The following is a 19354-nucleotide window of genomic DNA, read 5'->3' on the forward strand; positions in this document are numbered from 1 at the left end:
TAGAGTGCAGGCTAAGGGTAGTCTGTAAATCAGATAAACTATGACATGAAATCATCCTATCCACTGAATATATATAGCCAATGCTGAAGGCTACTTGACAAAGAAATGGGAACCCTCAGTGAAGCAGGGCTTGTTTCCATGTAAATCACCCCGCAGAAGCCTTAGAGCCCATTGTTCAAACTCAATAGCAAAAGCCATCCACTAGAGTCATTCTCCTGGATTCAGCGTTAATTAAGGCTGACTTTTTACCATAAATCAGCCCTGGTGTTTTTACAGCTTAATTTGGCATTAAGTACACATATTTAAAGAAAAATAAAAGTAATTGATTAACTACAGCGTGTGTAGGGGTTATTTTTGCTAGTATCATAGCTCTATATAATCATCTTGCAGGCAAAGACTATCCAACTGTAAGGAATCATAACAGAAAAGGAGAATACAGACAAAATAACATTCTAACGTTCTTAAAACTATCCCAAGGCCAGTTTAATAAAGAGGCAAAAAGGGCATTTGTTCTTGCCAGTCAAGAGAGGTTCAATTATTGTGTCAGTAAATTAGATTTTATATTGTCCTCATCTCTCCCATTCTGGGATCCCTTGATTTAAAGAAGGGAGTATCATATTTTCATTATAGGAGCAAAGCAATCCTGAGTGTTAATGTGGAATAAACAGAAAATATTATATACCTATGTAATATTTAACTCTTGCCTAACCAAGATCAATTACAATGTGTGCACACTAGGTCCTAAGAGAATCACGTCTTCCAAAAATTACAAAAATGTTTTACTATCTACAATTTGCTTAGATTTGCATGCTGTGCCCTCTAAGACGGCAATATTAATTTGTTCAGTGTTAACGTCACATAAAAAAATCATAAAATAATACATAGAAGAATTATTCCACAAGTGGTGAAAAAGTAAGATCCACTTATAAAAAATAAAAAAAAGAAAAGAAAAGAAAAAAGCAGCTTAGTGATTATGGTCTATTATCAGGGGTCTCAAACTGGTGGCCCTCCAGCTGTTGCGAAACTACAAGTCCTATGAGGCATTGCAAGGCTTACAGTTACAAGCATGACTCCCATAGTCATGATCGGACTTGTAGTTTTGCAACAGATGAAGGGCTGCCAGTTTGAGACCCCTGATTTAATCTATGTGTTTGTGTACAGATGTGTGGGTTTTTTTTTGTAGCGTTAGACAAGTGCATTGCCATGCATCAATGTGTGTTTCTTTTGCTCGTTGACAATCGCTTTGACATGCTTTGATTTTTCAAAGTAAGAATTTGGAGTGGATAGGGTTAACTACCATTGACCAAGGCTTGCATAGACCCGTTTCCACAACATAAAAGGGCATATATGCATTTTGATGCATTGCCATCAACTTCTATGGGCTTCCCAAGGCATTGAAAACAGAGAATTAAACAGACATGTCATACTTTTCAAAAAGCACTGTACTGCAGCACTAAGATGAGAACAGACATCAGACTTACTATGAGGAACCATGACACATACATTTTAGCATACTGCAACAAGTGCATTAAAATGCAGTATTTCAAAATGACCCTTGTCACTTGCTGCTATGTGATGTAATTATAGTGTTTTTGTTGCCTGGGCCATTAAGAGTGAGTACAATAATTATCAACATATAGAATGTGTGTGTAGAGGGATAACCTGGTAGAAAAAGATCAAGTGACCTATGCAAGGAGAACAAGATACTGCATTCTTCCTTTTTCTAAATTTAGACCCCATGGACTCATTGTACTGTTAATTAAAATGGTAATTGTATCTAATTTAATGCTTAAAATGTCAGTAAACAATTTGAGAGCCATGTACATATTGTATTTGGATGCACCTTATATTACTGAATATTGGTTTAAAAGCTGACATTAAACATATATATTCTGATATTTCCTATTCCTACTGAATTTATTAAAATTTATTACAATCAGGAAAAGCCCCTTTCTGAATATTTGTGTTCCTTTGTCTCAAAGTACTAAGTGAAGAAGTTTAGCAAGAAAACCAGGCAAGTAGGAAGAAGAGTAGGAAGAAGAGTCAATGATGGTGGTTTCCATGATTCTAACAAGACTGGTTTCTTCTAAGGGTATGTACACTTTTTGTGCATTTTTAGAGAGTACAGTATGTAAGTACTTACACATAGAAGCATTTTCAAAGGTTTTTCTGTTTTGTTTTCTAGAGTTTTGTCACATCTTGAAATAAGAAGACCACCATGTGTTTTGATTACCCACACTGATTTTTTCACATTCTTCACAAACACATTCACATGCTCTGTAAGGCGTCTTCAAAGCATTTTTTAGACCTCATACACATTTTCCCTTATTTTCTGTCCCAGTGACAATGGGGCCTGATCCACAAAAGGGATACGCCGGCGTATCTACTGATACGCCGTCGTATCCCTGTTTCTATCTATGGAACTGATCCACAGAATCAGTTTCTCATAGATAGGCAAAAGATCCGACATGTGTAAGGGACTTACACTGTCGGATCTTAGGATGCAGTACCACTGGGGGCATTTCTCGTCAAAATCCAGCGTCGGGTATGCAAATTAGCACTTACGGAGATCCACGAAGCTTTTACGCTTCGTTTTTTCTCCGTAAGTATTAGTTTGCAAAATTAGGGCTGCTTTTACAAAGTGTAAAGTTAGTACACCTTGTATAAGTAGACCCTTCTTTCTCGTGACGCTGTCAAATTTTTTTTTAAATTTTTTTTCCCGACGCAACTTTTTTTACCCGGCGCGATTCACAAAACTCGGCTTAACGTAACTTCGCACAAAGCACATTGGGAAAATCGCATTGGGAGCATGTGCAGTACGTCCGGCACGGGAGCGCGCCTAATTTAAATGGGACTCGCCCCATTAGATTAGGAACGCCTTGCGCCGGACGGATTTAAGTTACACCGCTCAAAATTTCTAGGTAAGTGCTTTGTGGATCGGGCACTTAGGTAGAGATTTTGCGGCGGTGTAACTTAAACGGGAAAAATTAAGTTACGCCGGGTTTTTGTGGATCAGGCCCAATGGTCACCAAGAAAAAAAAAGGAGAATTTCCTAGCAAGGACATGGACAGCAATAAAATCCTCCCCCACTCAAAATAAAGAACTAAACAAAAAAAAAATGTTTTGGCTTTAGATACGCTTTAAATCGCCTACATGTTTTATATATCTAGAATATCTCCCAATTTATAGACCCTACCACTAATGCCATTAGAATGATATCAAACTCTTCTTAATAGAATCTCCATTTATTTTCTATTACAGAAACTCTGGCTTCATTCTAATGGTTACAGTAGGGAAGATTTCAAACCAGAAACGGCACCAGGGACCTTCAACTATCAAGATGAATATCTTTTTTTTTCATATTTTGAAATAAAACAAATAGAACTATACATTGTTCTATGCAAATACAGAATCACATCTGTTCCCCCCTAAGCACAATTTTGTTTTATAAACAGCCTTAATGGGCATATAAAAGTATGTCCATAGCTAAGATAATGGGCACCTGTGTATAAATCTGAACAGGAAATGTTCCTTTATAGATGTTTTACAGATAAAAAAGGGCTGCCTTTATCTTTAAGTTTTACAAAGGATCAATGTACACAGAAATTTTGATGACTTTCTACAAGAAATAAACTTCCTAAAACCAAAATACAATGCTGCTTATTGTAACATTGTAACAAAGGACAAACTTGGTTGTCCAAGTGGCGTTGAGAAGACATTTGGTGCCGTTTGTACATGCCTTACACAAGACAGGAGGTCAGTACTGTTTGTTTTCCAAGCCGCAGGGGGCAACCGTTGAAAAACAGCATAGTACACAAATGTTTTAGTATAAGTTGAAATCAGATAGATTGTTTAATCAAACTGCTCAGGAGTTGCTCTGGACCAAAACTTCTAGAGCATAGGAGTGGCCAAAACTTGATGGACATTTGCATTTTTTTAGGAAAAATAATAATGGAGCTTAAAGTTCTCAGTTTTGCTACTTTACAAATTGCTGTTCATCCCAGAACCTCTTTCACACAATCACAGTTTTATTTTTTATTTTTAACTATTTTTTTATATTGTTGGCTAGGGCTTCTATAATTATTGCCTTGGGGTATACAGGTCATGCCCCCCAAGGAGCTTTTTTGCCACACTGTGCCTACGCACAGAGGCAGTCTGCTAAAACCCAGAAGAGACATCATCCATGCTGACCACATTCCTTACTTGTTTTAACTCAGTGGTTTAACGGTCAGTATAATCCAAAGGATTGGGATGATATCTTGACAACCAAAACTTATTTTCTAACAGTTTTACTCAATGAGCTTAATCCTCTATGATGAAGCCCATTGGGTGAAAATATCAGAGGTGTAGACCTGAAGGTGGGACCATGTGCTGAAACCTGTTTGCCGATTTCGACAAATTATGTCTGTGAAGACCTCTTCAGTGTATTGCTTTACACTCATGCCTCGTACACATGACCATGTTTCCCGGCGGTAAAAAGTCCGCCAGGAAACCTGAGGGCAAAACCGAGAACCTGCTCGGTAACTTTTTCCCACTACACACGACCAGGTTTCCTGACAGGAAAACTGCCATGAGAGTTTTAGTCGGGAATCCCGGCTGTCGGGTTAAAAACCGCCGGGAACACACGGCCGATTTTCCAGGCTAAAAGCTCTCATGGCAGTTTTCCAGACGGGAAAAATGGTCGTAAATGAGGCATTAGATTGTACTGAGCTATGTGTGGAGTAGTGATGGACTCCAAACCACCACCGGATTCCAGCATACAAGGGTGAGTTCTTGGAAAGTTGGAGTGGTGCATTTTTTTTACCCTACAAACAGTAGGGGGTTTACAGGGTCGATCGATCCAAAGCTGATACTGATAGCTTTGGTAGATGATGAAAAGTGTAAACACCTGACATTTTTTATATCTTATAGTGACTAATTTTGTGAGGCCCCTGCTATTAAGTTCCAAGGTATGTAGACCTACCATGGGCGAGGGATTCCTGCCACCCCCTTTGGATTTATTTTCTGTTGTGAAAAATGAAGCAGGAGGGGTTGAATGACCATTAGAGTTTCCTAGACTGAAACAGACCAGTTTCTGTTACTGATAACAATAAATAACGACACCAATACCGATAATAATCAATAAGACCAGAAAAGGTCATAATCCAACTTTCCAAAAAACAAACACTTTGCAGAGTGCTACGCAGCCCTGAATATTTAGCCAAGCATACACAATGATCTTACGAAGGGGAGCTGGAAGACTGAGGCCACACATTGCACACAATGCTACTGACAAAGTGGCAACAATTTAAATTGAGAAGGGTTTCTAACCTGTCTAGTGGATCTTCCTAGAATCCTCCCAGTGTATAATTGATCAGATAACTGTCATCTCATATCTATGGGTGGCTTTATTCATTTGTTGATAAACATGCATCACGTTAGGGAGAGAAAGCAGCATTTGCATAGCGACTTATAAGGGTTGGTTTACTAAATGCAAATAGGCTGTTCACTTTATAAGGGAATTTTCACATTGATTAGTAATTACGGTAGAAATTCAAAAGAATACTTAATCACAAGCAAGATTTTTTTTTAAATAGTATTTTTGCTTGCACATGATTGGAAGATGGAAAGCAGCAGAGCTTCACCTCTTTCACAACGAAAAGGAAAAAAAATGCTTGCATCAAGCCCATAGTTTTCATTGGTAATTTCCCTATAGTGTGACAGGATCACAACACAGGAGCATAAAGGGGAGAAAGAGAAAAAAGGTTGTCACCCTGTAATAGGCAGAGTGTAATAACGGCTTTTAAAGCAGGAATACTAAATATTTTAATGAGCTCTGTACATTAAAAGATTGCTAATGAGTATTAAAAACTTAGATAAACATGCAACAAGACTATATGAGAAGTTTATGATTGGGTTTATATCTGATTTAAGAGTATTTCCATGTTTATATTTTTATTTGTATGCACTACATTGCTATACAACGTAACATATTGCATTTTTGTATATCAAAATGCTTTATCTAAAAGAAGAGTAGTATTATGCAGAAAACCTCATCATTAGAAGTCTTTCCGCAACATACACATCTTGCAGGATGTCACTGCTAAAGGTCATTAGATCGCATAGCAAAAAGACCAAAGGGTACAATATACCATCAGCACATTTTTTTATTTGCTATACAGTTTTTTAAGTTTGTTGTTTCTGGTGAAAGTATCTAAATTAAGGACAGATTAATTTACATTAGGCTAAGCTGCAAAAACAAGCAATTTAATTGAAAACGTTCCTAAATTCTGGCTTGCTACCAGGATTATGTGAGCAAAAAAGAGCAGCCTTTGCTTATTTGCTAGTGTGGACATACTTTCATTGAGAGCTTTTACAACTCACACATTATCTTTATCACAGTTCTCATCAGATACAATAATCAATTTAAACTTCATGTTTACTATCACAGAACCATGCTAATATACAGCACTATCACATTCTATGGTGTCATGGATTTTTTTTTATAATTTTTCATTAAGAACTTTCTAAAATAGGTAGCAAGGTAGCTAATTGGCTAGCACTTGCCTTGCTGCACTTGCATCCTGGGTTTGTCATTAAAGCGGAGTTCCACCCTAAAAACAAACTTTTTATGAACAGCTTGCCTTTAATGTAAAACAAAAAAAGTCTTAAAAAAAAAAGTTCCTAGTTCCTAGTCTGCGGTGGTAGAACTTCCTGTCCTAAGACCCCATTGCCTCCTGGGAAATGATGACACTCATTTCCCAGGAGTCTCTGGGCATTACTGTGCCTAAAAATTACAGCATGCACCTCTCTCGGAAAATCCAGGAAGAAACATGAACTGGGCTTCATAATGCCCACAGCTATGATGGAAACGGCCACAAAATCCCTGAGATGATATCAGGTAAACTCAGGACCCTGAATTCACTATATCTGGTCTCCCACAGTTAACAGAATGTTGAAATACAATTATTTTAGTAACAGTAAACTTCTAAAAACCTTTTCTCATCAGCAGTTAGAGCAGTCTTGTTACTTCTAACAGTGTCCAGCCAAGCACTGGTTAAAGCTTGTAGAACGAGTTTTATGACTGACCTATGAGACTGCAAGCCCCCTGACTCTCTGCCTGGACAGTGCTGATTGGCCCTGTGCTGATCACATGCATCCTCCTTGGAAAAATAACCTCTTTAGCAATTAAAACCAAACTGAGCATGTGCAGCCTGACTCCATAGACTCTGTGTTATCAGGAAAGAGGGGAGGATCAGAGAAGACAGGATCAAACAACCTTTTTACACATTGTGTAGGATTAAGCCCCTATGTTCCACAGTGAGTATAACCAGCATGCTTTACTGCATATACAGACTGATTTTACTGTTGTGGGTTTATTAAGACTTTAAGATGCTTATGTTATTTGGCGATGCATTAGCAAAATTATGTACAGACAAACCTAATCACAATTTATGCAATAAACCCCAAATCTATTTTGTAGTATCTTTGGCGCCATGCCTCACCATATACAGCTTTCTTACGCAAATCATTTTTAGGAATTTGCTGCAAAGTTTCTTATCTGAAGACTCTGACAATAACAGCACTACTTGTTGCAGGCTGATAATGCTAAGTCACTGCCTTGCAACTGGCAGCAGCGTTGTCACCTTGCAGTGGGAGCTCCGTCTGTTAGCCTGTCGAGTTGCTTATTTGATAGAACTGGTGGGCAGCCCAACAAGTCAACTGATAGAGTTCTTACGGCTGACTGACAATGCTTCTACCATTTGTGAGGCAGGGGCTTAGAGTTTTCAGTATGCAACAAGAAGTGCTGCTACTGGCAGAATTTTCAGGTATGAAAATTTGCAACAGATTCACAAAAAAATTAGCTAAAGAAAACAGTGTACAGTTAGGCATGATACTAAACATACTGAAAAGTCGATTTGAGGTTACTTGAGCTGGCCATCGATGGATCGAAATTCGACCAGTTGAGTAGGAACTGGATGAATTTCGATTCGTCTATGGGCAGGGTGGTTGTACTGAAGTCAATCTATCGATTGACTTCAGTACAACCAGCCTGTCGTTTTTTTTTGTTCGATCACTGCTGGCTGGGAAACCTCCTGCTGTCAGAATACAATATAGCAGCGGCAGGGATTCTTCCATCAACACAGTCGATGTTGATGGGGGGGATCAAGCATTTTTTTCCCTTAATCGGATTATTAAAGGGAAGAAAATTGCATAACATAAGGTCAGCCTTACATTTCAATGTGGAAAAAGCCTAGCAACAACCAGGCCAGCTGAGAAGGCAGTACAACTGGCCCTGTTGTACTGGGCCCAGGCTTCATCAGCTAAACAAGGGGGCCCAGGGCAGCTTTATGGTTCCTTTCTGCTTAAATTAAGAAATAGATTTTACTAGATCACACCCCTGCTCCTACATGCTTACCAGGGCTTCAATTACATTTCCCTGGGGCCCATCATGTCAACAGAGGGGCCCATGAGATGGGAGTAGATCATTTTTTCATTTATGGGGTGTGGGTGGATCAGTGCTGCTGTTCTGCTGCATGTCAGGGGAGGTGTGAAGGCTGGGTTGGTGGGCCCCATCAGAAAGGCTGGACGGGCCCCATGATTTCTTATAGTAGCTCTGACTACAACTATTCCTCAAAATGTTTAAAAATGTATTTTAAAAAAATGATGTACTTGCCTATTTCGTATACAGTTCAGTCACATAATCTCTCAGCTCCAGCTCCCCTGTGTCAGTGTGCAGCCTCTGCAGGGGCGAGGAGGAAGCACCAACAATGGCTGGGTAATGAGAGCTTATAGGGGGGATTTACCAAAACTGGAGCACACAGCATCTGGTGCAACTGTGCAGAGTAACCAATCAGTTTCTAACTTCAGCTTGTACAATTAAGCTAAGAGCTGAAAGTCTAAGGCCTCGTACATACAACCGGTTTCCTCGGCAGAATCCAACAAGAAACTTGGCGGGAGAGCTTTTTTGCCGAGGAAACCGGTCGTGTGTACGTTTTTCATCGAGGAAACTGTCGAGGAACTCGACTAGCAAAAAAGAGAGCAAGTTCTCTTTTTCCTCGACGGGAGTCTGAATTTGCTCGTCGTGTTCCTCGTTGGGCTGGTTTTCGACGCGAAACTTGAGCGTGTGTATACTAAGAAACCCACGCTTGCTCAGAAAAAAGTATGAGACGGGAGAAAAAGTAGCATTTGTAATTGAGATAACACATTTTTCAAGCTGTAACAGACTGAAAAGTGCAAATCGTCTCTTAACAAACTTTTACTTAACACGCAAACACATGAGATTAGCAAAACCAGCCCCAAGAGTTGTGCCAGTGGAATCGAACTTCCCCTGCCGTTGTATGTGTTGTATGTCACCGCGTTTGAGAACAGGGAGATTTTGTCTTGACAGTGTGTACGCAAAGCAAGCTTTTCGAATTTCTCGACAAGCCTAACAAGGAACTCGACGAGGAAAACGATGTGTTTTACCCGACGAGTTCCTTGGTCGTGTGTACGAGGCCTTAGTCTAAAAAAGTCTAAGAGCTGATTGGTTACTATGCACCAGATCCCATGTGCTCCAGTTTTAGTAAATCTCCCCCATGAGTGATGTCACACTCCCAAAATTCACAGTCATTGCCAAGTTCTCTCTTACACAACTGCAGGATCACATGACTGGACCAGAATAGATTGAAAATAAGTACACAGATCTTTTCTATACAGGTTAGGCACGATAGGTAGGAGGAGGGGAGGGGGAGAGAAAACATGTTTAAGAATAGTTATAGTTAGTTTTTTTTTCCACTTTAAACTTAAAGGGGTTGTAAACCTCCGATAATTGTCGGCCCCCTTAGCCCCCCATTTACTCACCTGAGCCCTCGAAAGTCCCACATCGAGAACACGCTTGATCTCGGCCCGGTCTTCTTGGCTCTTCATCGTATAGATTGATAGCAGTGCAGCCATTGGCTCCCGCTGTTGTCAATCAAATCCATGGACGCAGGCGCCGGGGGGCGGGACCGAGTCTAACATTCGTGTCTATGGATGCAAATGCTGGACTCGGGAGCGTGCACACAATGTAACCCCCTTGGGAAAGCGCTTCCCAGAGAGGGTTATCTGGTGCGGGGAGGAGCCGAGACAGCCCCCGAGGGACCCCAGAAGATGAGGTTCGGAGCCACTCTGTGCAAAACGAGCTGCACAGCAGAGGTAAGTATGACATGTTTGTTATTTTTAAAAACAAAAATCTGAACCTTTACAATCACTTAAATGAATATTTCAGCTCATACTCAGCCATTACTGTATCCGAAAGAATTTCTGAGAAACCCCATGGACTGCACAGTGTGTTTTAACCAATAAACAATAAGGAGGGTGGAGGGTGACACATTTAAACCTAATAGATAAAGTATGCCACTTTAGATACAATATCATTGCACAAGAATAGCGTGCAGATAAAAAGAGATAAAAAAAATCCTTTTGTTAAATGCACACTGGCCTCCCTGCTGTTTATGTGACAGAATTATGTCCAGTGTTGCAAACACAATGACACATAATTACTGAAGAGGTAAAACCACCATTGTAGCATTAATCACCCAGATGGTAGAAATGGCTATCAGCATGTAAAGGCATGAATGGCTGTATTAATTACGCTACCCCATGCAGCCACATAACATTCTTTTAAAAGTACACCAATAAATATCCATTTGTGAAGGTTAATTTAATGCAGTTATCTTGTACTATATATGTCGCCAATTTCATCCATTAATCAAGTAGTAAATTCTCTAGAGGGCCAGCTAAAGTCACATGCTGCTATTCGAGGTTCACAGCCTTTACAGTCCCTAAAGACTGGTAAACTGGAGTGTACTAATCTACAAATCATTCCTATTTTATTTTCTTCTTCGTGTTCTAGTCTACAGTCATGTATGTGAACATTTATTCTATGATGGCCTGTTATTTAGATTGGATAACTAGAATTTTGCTGTGTGCCATCTCTTGAGTCTTGTACACAATGGGGAACAATATTATTATTCTTTATCCCCCATATTGGGTTTAACCTTCACAGTGTGATTTACAAATGGCACCTAAAGCTATGCAGGTCTCTGCTTATCTGTGTATGAAGCATGGAAGCGGAACACAATTTATTCTTGTTTTCACAGGCCATGTACATTTTTTTTTCCTTTATCAGATAGTAGTATTTATCATTACTTGCTACAGTATATATAGAGACATTATCCCTTCCTTATCAAAGTGCAGCTTCTATATGAGTCCTTGCACACATTCAAATATGATTTTGCTTTTGGTGGAAGCCAGTTAACTTGGCAGGGCCTTAGTAAAACTGAATTTGAGGAAAAACATCAAAAACATATGTATAGCCTACAGACTCCATGCAGATAGTGTGGTTGATTTGCTAGAAGAGTAGCATAGAAGTTGCAAAAAGAACATTCTCTTAGCTTATTGAAAAAAAGTGTAAGCTCCGTTCACAATGTAAGCTTTTTCAATTATTTCCAAGGCGAAATATATATTTTTTTAAAGTATCTTCCACGTGATTGGGTGTTCATAGTTCAAAGCTTTGTTTTATATTCTACTCCTTTAGTAAACCAATACCATGTCTTGGTGAGGGTGGACCATGGCCACAATGTTAACCATGCCTCTGTATATACACTGTTCAATATATGTGCTACACATTTTCTATATGTTACAAGTCACAGTACCAATGTATATTTACAGACACAGTAGAGGATAATAGAAAACTATTTGAAAATGTCCACCTGGTTTTGAGCAAATGTGATCTGCTCACCCACACATCACACGCCATAAAAAAGGCATTTAAATTGTTGCTTTTGCCCGTCAACCGGCAGGTATGGATGACCCAAGGAACAGATTAGTGCTTATTGTATGCCATATTTGTATTACGCTATTTCTGTAGGTTGAGCTTTGGGATCAATTCCCATTGTACAATTTTTTTGCGCTTAGAATGTAACAACATTATTTTAGTGTGAAGCCTCGTACACACGGCCGAGGAACTCGACGTGCCAAACACATCGAGTTCCTCGGCCAGTTCAGCACTGAAGCCGCCGAGGAGCTCGGCGGGACGAGAGGTCCCATAGAACAATGAGGAAATAGAGAACATGTTCTCTATTTCCTCGTCGAGCTCCTCGTCGGCTTCCTCGGCCGAAAGTGTACACACGACCAGTTTCCTCGGCAGAATTCAGCCAGAAACTCGGTCGGAAGCTGAATTCTGCCGAGGAAACTGGTCGTGTGTACGAGGCCTAAGGCCCCGTACACACGACCGAGGAACTCGACGTGCCAAACACATCGAGTTCCTCGTCGAGTTCAGTGTGGAAGCCGCCGAGGAACTTGGCGGGCCGACTTTTGCCATTGAACAACGAGGAAATAGAGAACATGTTCTCTATTTACTCGCCGAGGTCCTCGTCGGCTTCCTCGGCCGAAAGTGTACACACGGCCGGGTTTCTCGGCAGAATTCAGCTCTGAACCGAGTTTCTGGCTGAATTCTGCCGAGAAACTCGGTCGTGTGTACGGGGCCTAATTCTTTGTACAACACCATTATAGACAATGGCACTATCGCAGTTACCTTTTTATGTATCAACTGCCACACTCTTTAATTGAGAATAAATATTTTACATTTTAGACTTTAAGCTCTCATGGGCAAGGCCCTCTGAGTCTTCCTGTATTTAATTATGTTGTAATTTTACTGTCTCCCTTTACATTGTAAATTACTGCACAAATTGTAAAATTATATGTAGACCCTAAAGTACTGTGGAAACTGTTTGCACTATATAAATCCTGTATAACAAACCCAAAATAGTAGACACAGATAATAATATTATTATTATTATTATTTTTTATCATTAATGTAATATATAACTTACACTAAGTAAAAAATAGTCTCCCTAATGCAGTAACAAATAATAATTTAGGTCTGTAAAAAAATATTTTTGTAGTAACTTCACACTGTGGGGGTTATTTACGAATGGCAACTCCACTTTGCACTACAAGTGCACTGAAAGTGCACTTGGAAGTGCAGTCATTGTAAATCCAAGGGGGACATGCAAGGGAAATAAAAAACAACATTTTAGCTTGCATAGGATTGGATGATAAAATCAGCAGAGCTTCCCCTCATTTCAGATCTACTCCTCAGATTTACAGTGACTGCACTTTCAAGTGCACTTGTAGTGCAAAGTTGATTTGCCTTTCGTAAATAACCCCCTATGCTATTTTCTTTTGTTTTTATTTTTAAATAATATACCTCCAAAATCAGTTATAGAGAATGGCCCTACGCAATAGATTTAGCACTATAACTTTATGCCAGGACCAATCTTTGTCATATCTTTATTACATTATTATATTATAGCCTTTCTTTCCTCTTTAGAGGTTTACCTACAGTCATTTGCAATATAACTGCATGCTCTTGGAGGTTTTGGATATATATATATATATATATATATATATATATATATATATATATATATATATATATATATATATATATATATATATATATATATTTTTTTTTTTTTTTTATATATATTTATATTTTTATTTTAATCAGATCCTTTTTTATTTTTATATGGGGATATATTTCTAAATACCATTGGTTTTAATATTAGAATGAATGACTGAAAGCTAATTTTACAGAAGAATAATTTATTAACAGAAAGGGTTTAGAAAATATGTTTTTATAGCAAGTCTGTGAACCTTTTCAATAAGCCCTCGAAACAAATTTACTTATTTGAATTAATATAGTTAAACTGATGAAAATGTGTCATCTAGCTGCTGCTATTTATTGCATTTATTACATAATTATTGTGCATTGCAACTCATTAAAAATTACATACCACTTCTCAGGAAATAATATGAGGAGGATTCCCTTATTATGCAACACAGTCCATACAAACATAAACTACATCGTTTGCAACAGAGACATAGCAAGTATTGCCTTGGCTGTATAATTATATCTTAAAAGCTATTTTCCACAATAGCTTTAATAAATAAATGAATGAACTGTCCTGCTTTGGCAGAGCTATAGTTACATGGTCATTGAAACCTGGTATTTTTGTTTAAACATCCACTGCTGTCCACATAAAGATATGGATTAAATCAGGTCACATTCTCAGGACCTTCTAGGCTGCCTAATAAAAATCTGGCAACAGGTTAGATGTGTAATCTTTAGCTTTAATAGATACCACCTTTTTATTGATGCACAGGTCAAATATGGTACCAAAACAGCACATGCTGACGTTAGACCTTCCTTAATTTACTTATATGTGGTTAAAAACACAGAAGGATTGAAGAGTAGAGAGGAAAATGCAATGTTGTATTAGTACATAGCAAAGATTGCATGCACCGTTTATATAAGTGATGATTATTTTATTTATATAAAAAAAAAAGAACTGGGCTGTGATTTACTCATGCCTGAAATGAGTAAATGAAAAATAGAAAAAACATCTAAAAAAAAAAACACACATTTTTGACAGGTCTGAAGATGTAATGAAGGTTGATTGCATGCAGAATATATAGTAGGATCGCTCACTAGATATAGATCGCACTATTGTATAAGCTTAACTTGGGTACTGCTACAGCATACAATAATCATAGGTTTTATATATATATATATATATATATATATATATATATATATATATATATATATATATATATATATATATATATATATATATATATATATATATATATATAATAAACATAGGATATATATATATATATTGTAAATATATTGTAAAGAAGGCAGAGGTTGGATCAATTCTCAGTGGAGGAAATATGAAGTGTCACCACTTAAATAGCTTCAGCTCTCAAGTTTGCATACATTTCTATCTGCTGAAAGTTTGGAGTTTAGCGATGTTCTCTATTGGAGATGAGTTATAAAAGATGCAAGCTTACGGTATCCCTTTGTCGGGATTTATACATTAGCCAATAAAGGGTATACCTTAAACTCCACACTTTCTACATTAATCGTTGACTAACACCATCACTACTACTCTCACTACTACTATGTCTATCTGCTGATATTGGGCAGGTTTATTAAAAGCATTGAGTCTGTTCACTTAAAATATCCATTCATGTGCACAGAAAAAAAAAAATCTTGCAGATGATTTGGTGTTAACAGTGAACGCAGCTTCACCTTATGTACTCAGTGAAAAGTCTATATTCTTTAATAAATCAAACCCTAAAAAGCATACTGTTACATTTCAACAGAAGCATTTTAAGTATTTTTAACACTCAAACACAGAAAGAAAAAATACTTTTTTTTTGCACGTGATTGGGTGTTAACAGTGAACACAATCTTATGTACTTAGTAAAAGTTGCATAGTTACTAAGCTAGTCTGGTCGAAAAACGACACAAGTCCTATAGTTCAATCCATAAAAAGGAGGAAAAGGCTACAATCTTTAGTAAATCAGTCCATGTAAAGGCAGACTGTTACATATTAACATATAAGTCAGATCAATAGTTACAGTCACTTACTATAACTATTGATCCTTAGTATTAGTAAGGAAAATAATCGATTGATGCGTTCATATATTATTTTAACAGTAAACATGTTTCTTGTGTCCCCTAAGTATACCTTTCATGAATTAAGTTATTGTCGCGTTATACTCCTATCCTAATAATGAGTTATTTTTGATTTGTTATAATTGAGTTCATTAATAATAGTGAACGTGTTTTAGTGTTCCTGTTGCATCCCACATGAGATAATAATAAGTTATCTTTTAGTTTTATTATCAAGTTAATAAATAATATAATAATAGTGTAAGTATGTTTAATGTCCCCTATTGTTCCCTTTTATGAGATAATGAATAATTATTGAGTTATAATCGAGTGAATTAATAATAATGAGAGCCTTGTTAGTATCCCCTATTGTATCCTTCATTGGATAGTAATGAGTTATCATCGAGTTATTAGTGAATTCATTTATAAGAAAGAGAGACTTTTTAGCGTCCCCTATTGTACCATTCATTGGATAGTAATGAGTTATTATTGAGTTATAACTGAACTAATAATATTGAGACTTTTTAGTTTTCTCTAGTGTACCCTTCATTTGATAGTAATGAGTTATTATTGAGTTATAACTGAATTAATAATAGTGAGACTTTTTAGCGTCCCCTATTGTACCCTTCATTTGATAGTAATGAGTTATTATTGAGTTATAAATGAATTAATTAATAATAGTGAGACTTGTTAGCGTCCCCTATTGTACCCTTCATTGGATAGTATTGAGTTATTATTGAGTTATAAATTAATTAATAATAGTGAGACTTTTTAGCGTCCCCTATTGTACCCTTCATTTGATAGTAATGAGTTATTATTGAGTTATAACTGAATTAATAATATTAAGTATTTTTAGTTTTCCCTATTGTATCCTCTATGAGATAATACGTGATACATAATATAATACAATGTTTTCCTGCACAATACAAAGTAGCTAATGTTAAACATAAATATATAAACATCCGACAAACATATAATGTGTTTAGCAATACATTGCACGAAGTTATTTTGCTGCCTAGAATCTGTTCTACCTCCAGTGTAGGATTTCCCTGTCCTTGCCAAGGTCCCTGAATGGGCACAAAGTCCGACAATTGCAGGATTTGAGAGCTGGAGGGATCTGTGAATTCCTGCGCTGGGATCTAGGGAATGTGGATCAGATTACAGACTTCCAGCGCAGCCTGATAACTTCCATTAGGACTGATCTACCCTGTGCTGTGTGCAGGCAGAGCACATCCAGGCTGGTGACTCCTCTCTTACCTTAGTATGCTTGACCTCCAGGTTTGGGGTGGGTGAGGGCAGCAGATGCAAAGAGGCCATCAGGGCAGCAGGGTCTGTCTTCACTTCTCCAGGCATCTCTATTTTACTGGAAGTCATAGCTGGGATGCAGGATGGACTAAGCCTTCTCCCTCTCTGGATCTTTTCAGCTGACCTAATATTTGTTTGTAGTAGGGGAAGAGATGAGTGTTCTGGATATTAGCTCTCTTCCTCTGTATATAGGCAGGTGTCAAGCTGGGTCTCTTCTTATTGGACATCATGGGAGAAGCAGGGGGGGCTGGTTCATCCTATGATGATATAATTACAAACGTCTATTTACATAAACCACTCAGCACAAGCCTATTCAGTCCCATCGCCAGTCAATGGGACTTCCCTTCCTTTTAACACGTTGAGTGCTGAAGAATGTGATTGGGGCTCTCCTAACACCTCCAGCCAGTAGTGTGATGCATGGAGCCCTCCTTGGCTTGCACACAGCTCCATCCACGTTTGGAGAGACATGGCAGGGGATTACTTGGCACTAATTAAAAACGAATTAGCACCTCTGTGTTGTGTTCAGCTCATCGGAAAACAACCAAAAGGGTTTAGACAATCAGAGAGTGTCACACACTCACTGCCCATTACATACTAGCAGCTCACAACCTAATTAGATACAATCTGTAAAACAGGACCTCTGGATGCTCTGCAATGCATGACTGTGAACAAGTGATTCCATTTGTGTTCCTAATCCTTGCTGATTACTCTGTACTCTGGGTAGGAAACTTTTCCAGACTTGCTTGCTTTTTACAGCTGTACAGTTTGTGGGATGGATTTGCAGGTAGTCAGTAACTTCTATACAGTAGGAAGTGTGACAGTATGTGTGGATTGTCCTTTACAAATCTGCTTTATTCCTATTATAGTTATTTATACAGCATTGTTAATTTACATAAAGCCTTACATTTGCTGTTCATTAACATTAGCCCCTGCCCTCAAGAAACTTACAATCTAATGTCCTTCCCTACCTAGGGGTGTGTTTTGGTTGTGTGATGCCCTAGGCAAGACTAAAATCGGGTACACAGTGAACAGCTGTGGCTTCCTCATCAGACCAGAGACATGATTCATCCAAGTGCCACATATGTGGTCAATGGAGCAGAGGATGGGGTCAGCAGGACATAGGACGGGTTTGTAGGGCAGAGGATGGCACTGATGGGCACTGATCAGGAGGCACTGATGAAGCTACACTGATAGGTGAAACTGATTGGGACTGATAGACGGAACCGATGGGCACAAATGGACCGCTCCGAAGGGCACTTATAGGTGGCACTGATGGACCCTGATGAGGAGGCACCAATTGGCAGCACTGATTGGCAGCACTGATGGGCACTGATTAGCAGCACCGATGGGCACTGATCGGCAGCACTGATCAGCAGCACTGATGGGCACTGATTGGCAGCACTAATAGGCATCAATTGATGCCCTCCCAGAACTGGTAGACTGTGCTGTAGCCATCATTCGGCTATAGCACAGTTGCCTTGTTTGCATCGCGACAGATACCCCCGTCCTTAAAGCGGGAGTTCACCCCAAAAAAAATGTTAACCTTAGATTGATGCTCATTTTGTCATGGGGAATCGGGTAGTTTTTTTAAAATCTAAGCAGTACTTACCGTTTTAGAGAGCGATCTTCTCCGCCGCTTCCGGGTATGGTCTTCAGGACTGGGCGTTCCTATTTGATTGACAGTCTTCCGACAGGCTTCCGACGGTCGCATCCATCGCGTCACGAGTAGCCGAAAGAAGCCGAACGTCGGTGCGGCTCTATACGGCGCCTACGCACCCACGTTCGGCTACTTTCGGAAAATCGTGACGCGATGTATGCGACCGTCGGAAGCCTGTCGGAAGACTGTCAATCAAATAGGAACGCCCAGTCCCGCAGCCCATACCCGGAAGCGCCGGAGAAGTTCGCTCTCTAAAACGGTAAGTACTGCTTCGATTTTAAAAAAACTACCCCATTCCCCTAGACAAAATGAGCATCAATCTAATGTTAAAAATTTACTTTTTGGGTGAACCTCCACTTTAACTCACATTTAAGGACCAATTTCCTGTTCAAAATGTCTTTGGAGTGTAAAAGGAAACCAGAGTACCTGGAGGAAACCCACACCATAACTGGGAGAACATGCAAGCTCCATGCAAGTAATGTCACAGTTGGGATTCAAACCAATGACATTAGTGCTGCAATGCAGAAGTGCTAACCACTGTGTCACTGTGCTTCTGCTCCTCTTCTGATAGTTTTTTGTTTTGTAACAGGTACAGTATATATATTTGAGTATATAAATATGCTATACTAATGCTTGGATAACGCTATAAAATCAGATGCTAAATAGATCATCTTTAGATTATTATTAGACCATCTGCATTACCATAATGAGGCTGATGTACTATAGGAGTTAAAGCCCAACTCTAGGAAACGTGAACATTTTCCCTGCACTTGCACTGCAAGAGTAAAAAGTATTATTAAAGATTCAGCTTTAAAAAATAAATAACAAACAGGTTATACTTACCTGCTCTGTGCAGTGGTTTTGCAGCCACAATCCTCTTCTTCTCGGGTTTCCCACAGGCATTCCCAGCTCCTCCCCCT

The 19354-nt window shown here is 38.7% G+C and overlaps 1 protein-coding gene across 1 annotated transcript in view; it reads right to left on the bottom strand.

Annotated features, from left to right (window-relative positions):
* Positions 1-16984, bottom strand: part of ALDH1A2 (aldehyde dehydrogenase 1 family member A2) — a 55475-nt gene extending 38491 nt beyond the window's left edge. The window contains exon 1 of the mRNA XM_040342757.1: positions 16730-16984. Coding sequence (XP_040198691.1) covers positions 16730-16846 — 117 coding nt within the window. The 5' untranslated portion in view covers positions 16847-16984. The remainder of the gene's footprint in view (positions 1-16729) is intronic.
* Positions 16985-19354: the final 2370 nt, after the last annotated feature.

This window comes from Rana temporaria, chromosome 3 (genome assembly GCF_905171775.1).
Source record: "Rana temporaria chromosome 3, aRanTem1.1, whole genome shotgun sequence".
Lineage (NCBI taxonomy): Eukaryota > Metazoa > Chordata > Amphibia > Anura > Ranidae > Rana > Rana temporaria.